Source organism: Acanthisitta chloris, unplaced genomic scaffold (assembly GCF_000695815.1).
Source record: "Acanthisitta chloris isolate BGI_N310 unplaced genomic scaffold, ASM69581v1 scaffold45484, whole genome shotgun sequence".
Taxonomy (NCBI): Eukaryota; Metazoa; Chordata; class Aves; order Passeriformes; family Acanthisittidae; genus Acanthisitta; species Acanthisitta chloris.
In genome coordinates, this window is record NW_008671801.1 from 1 (window position 1) to 3,793 (window position 3,793).

General features: G+C 58.6%; 1 protein-coding gene across 1 annotated transcript; it reads right to left on the minus strand.

The window, feature by feature from the left end:
* Positions 1-2,458: 2,458 nt before the first annotated feature.
* Positions 2,459-3,649, minus strand: POLR2E (polymerase (RNA) II (DNA directed) polypeptide E, 25kDa; the record flags this gene model as incomplete). The annotated part of the gene is made up of 5 exons (XM_009074224.1): positions 2,459-2,524; positions 2,640-2,718; positions 2,875-2,933; positions 3,101-3,181; positions 3,524-3,649. Coding segments are annotated over 5 exons (411 nt in total), but the record flags the coding sequence as incomplete, so codon positions are not given.
* Positions 3,650-3,793: the final 144 nt, after the last annotated feature.

Below are 3,793 nucleotides of genomic sequence, written 5' to 3' on the forward strand. Positions count from 1 at the left end.
GGGGTTTGGTGTGTCAGCTGCAGGCAAGTCCAGGATGGTTCCTGGCTGGAGCTTTCACATGAAACCCCTGAGTCCCTCAGCTCCCAGTGGGAACAGGGTCACAGCCTGCCAGGACCCCCTGCAGCCAAGAGCCTCCTTCCATGGCACAGAGGCCCCACAGACCCTCTGCTTGTTCAGGACTGGGAGGAACCCAGGGCTGTGCCAAGTGGCTCATTTTTGCTGTGCTCCTGATTCCCTGAATCCTGTACCTGTGCTGCAGAGATCGAGGTCAGAGGAATCAAAGTTGTTCTTTGTCCTTGATGGTTGAGACTGAAAGGGAGCCAAGGCTGCTGAGGGTGATGCAGGAAGAGTTCCCCCAGAGTGGACAGGAGAAGGGCACAGCAGGAAGAGAGAGAACTGGGGGCAGCTCACCGGGACAGGGACACAGCTGGAGCAGTGCTGGGGTCAGGCCACAGCCCCTGCACCCTCACTCTGAGCCAGGCCTGGCTGTGGGGCTGTCTGCCAGGCTCTCAGGGTGCACCTGTTGCTGGCACCTGGATCCAGGATGGATTTCCTGACTGTGCCTGGCACCCAGATCCAGGATGGATTTCCTGCCCCAGAACACACGGAGCTCCCTTGGCATCTGCGTTGCTGCTTGAATCTGTGGGCATTTGGATCTATGGGCATTTGGATTTATGGGCATTTCTGTCCTTGGCAGGAGCCACACAAAGAGCAGCTGCAGGCTGTGAGTGGACTCAGGGGCAGGTTTACCTGGCAGCAGGGCCCAGAGCCCTCCTGAGCTCTCAGGGGTTGGTTTTATAGTCATTTGGTCTCCAAACAGCAGTGCTGCAAGCCCAGGGCTGTCCCTCTGCTCTTGGAGCTGGGTGGGGAGATGCCTCCTCCTCCTCGGAGCCACCACAGCCCAGATCCAGCCCCAGCCCTGGCCAGTAGAAGCTTGAACTTCCTTTTTTTATGTAAACAGATGAATCAACCCTTCAACATGACTCCACTACCTCTGCTGGCTAAGGGACTAAAGCCAAAGTGGTTCTTTTCTAAAGACTTTTTTGCACTGAGTAGTAAGTAGTGTTAGCTTGGAACCAGCTGAAAGCTGTTTCCTTCTGTTCCCGTTTGTGGGACACAGCCCAGGTGTGCTGGGGGGTCACAGGCACTTCAGCACTGCAGACCCAGGTGTTGAAGGAGAGGTCTGAGCCCCCCGAGGGGCACAGGGGCAGCCTGGGCTGTGCAGGTCCAGGCCCTGTGAGGCCCCTGGAGACACAGCTCAGCAAAGGTACGTAAACCCAAGTTACCTGACAGGTAACTGGTTGGGAACTGAGTTGGGTTTTCCAGCAGGCCATTCCCAGGGCAGCAGGAGGAGGTGGGAATGCTGCTGCCATGGTGGTACCGCGTGTGTGCAAGGGTGGGTGAGGATGAATGTGAGTGAGGGAAGGGGCTAAAGCTGCACCTGAGCTTCACAGAGCGAGAGTTCCCCCCCTGGGTATGGGACCAGCGCTGGTCCTGAGGTGCCTGTGCTGCTGCATGACGCTGTGTCACGTCTTGCTGTGCTCAGGGTGACAGCTCCCAATGAATAAAATCCGTGTGTTCTGACCCTGTGTGTCCTGCAGATCTGAGCCTTCCACACTCCCCAGAGGCCAAGCACTGCAAACACAGGTGTTTCTGGTGGGAAAGCTGACGCTAAACCCCCCCAGAGACCCGGGGCAGAGTGTGACTGGGGGTGACGAGGGTCCAAACCAGGGTCAGAGGAGGAACAAAGTGAGTCTGAACTGCAGCACCCAAACCACCCAGGGCAGCTGGTGAGAGCTCTGCAGGGCTCAGCCACAACACAGAGCCCCAGCAGGAACAGAATCCAAACATAACAGACAGAATGGGAACTCACAGAAGAAAGGCTGAGCAACACCACAGCAGGGAGGGTACAAACCTTCATTACAAACAGAGCCCAGAAAACAGGGAAGCAAAGGCCTTTCCCCCTCTCTTCCATCACCTCAGGACTCCACTGCTGAGTCCTGGATGGCACTGAGGGGTTATAGCAAAGCCCAAGCTGAAAGCAGGAACGAGTCCTAGCAACACAACTGCAAAAAGACCACGTGGGAAGAGGATTTCTTTGGCAGGAATCTCCTGTAACTGCCAGTTGGAGATCAGGAGGTGCCACACAACTCCTCACACCTGGAAGAGAGAGAACTGGGGATGTGAATGACCTCCCACCCCTCGAGGCCCCACTGAACCCCCAAACTCCCCAGGCACAGCCTGAGGGAGGGAGGGAGGGAGGGCAGAGATGGCAGATGAACCTCACTCTGCCCTGTGCTAACAGCTCCCTCCATAAGCCACTCAGAGCTCCGAGACATTCCCCGGGAAGCAGCTGCTTCACATTGCCCCTGGAATGCCCCATCCAGCCCATGGCACTGCCCAGAGCCCCCAGACCAGGGCAGGGGGTTCACTCTGCCTTACCCACAGCGGCTCCAGGTCACTGCACCAGTCTGTAGGTGATGTACCGGCCTGCTGTCTCGCTCGGTCTGATGATCTTCACGACCTGCAAGGCCCACATGGAGCTCAGGAGGAGACACCTCTCCTGTTCCAAGAGCTGCCAGGATGTTCCCCCCCTGCCCTGCCCACAGGGCACTGCTGCCTCAGCCCCTCCGTCTCACCTGGCCGCGCTTTATCCCAAAGTACCGTGCCACAGGATCCCCAGCCTGGATCCTGGGGAGCTGGTTCTCCCTCAGCTTGCTGTGCTGGGTGTCAAGGAGGAGCTCTGGACACACCGAGAGACATGAACCACAGCAGAGTGCGATGAACCTTGAGCCCAAAGGTTCATCACACCCAGCAGGAGGGAGAGACACACAGAGGGAACCAGAGGGATACAGAAGGACACTCAAAGGATACTATCTGGCCAAGAGCTCAGTTACTTCTTCCTTTGTCATGACAACGTGCTCTGGGACCAGCTGTGGACACAGGGAGAGACTGAGATGAGGCAGCCAGGGACGATATGTGTGTAAGGGAAGGAGAAAGCTGTGGCTGTGTCCCTCATCCCACCTGGAGGCTGGGACAGGGCTCTGGGAGCCGTGGGAGCACAGTCAGCACCCGGGAGGGACATCCTGCCCCTGCTCACCTCATGCTCAGTGATGTTGATCAGAAGCTCCTGCTGCAGGAACTGCTCCAGGATGTACTTGGGAGCCATGTCAACCAGGGACTGGAGGGGAAAGGCCTGTGAGAGGCAGCTGGGACAGCCCCAACAGTGCCAGGGCCCCAGGGCAACCTCGTGCTCACACGGACACAGCCAGGCTGGGAACCAGCACGTGGATCTCCTGGGCACTGGGAAACGTCCTCTTTCCCCCTCCCCAGACCCCAACTGCTCGTGGGCCCTTGGCTGTGCTGCTGGAACCAAACCACAGCTCTGATTAGAGCCTAAGGCACAACAAGCTCCAGGGAGAGGTTTTCTCTGGCAGGGAATTCAGGGCCTTTCTTTCCCCACAGCAGCACAGAGAGATCCCAGCAGAGCCCCCAGGGTGGGTCCCAGCCCTGTCCCACACACCTGCTTGGCCGAGGGAGTCATGCCCTGCTGCACCACAATCAGCGCCCGAGTTATGTTCTCCTCCTGCATGCGCTGGCAGTACATCTTGATGGTCTTGATGCCCACCTTGGGCTCCTCTGGGACAGAGACAGAGCCGGGGCAAGGTCAGAGAGAGCCCCGAGTGCTCCGACCCCCCGAGGCTCTGCCCGGCCTGGGGCACGGATAGCCCCCCGAGCTCCAACTCCCCCCAGCTCTGCCCACCCTGGGGTACGGAGAGCCCCCCGAGCTCCA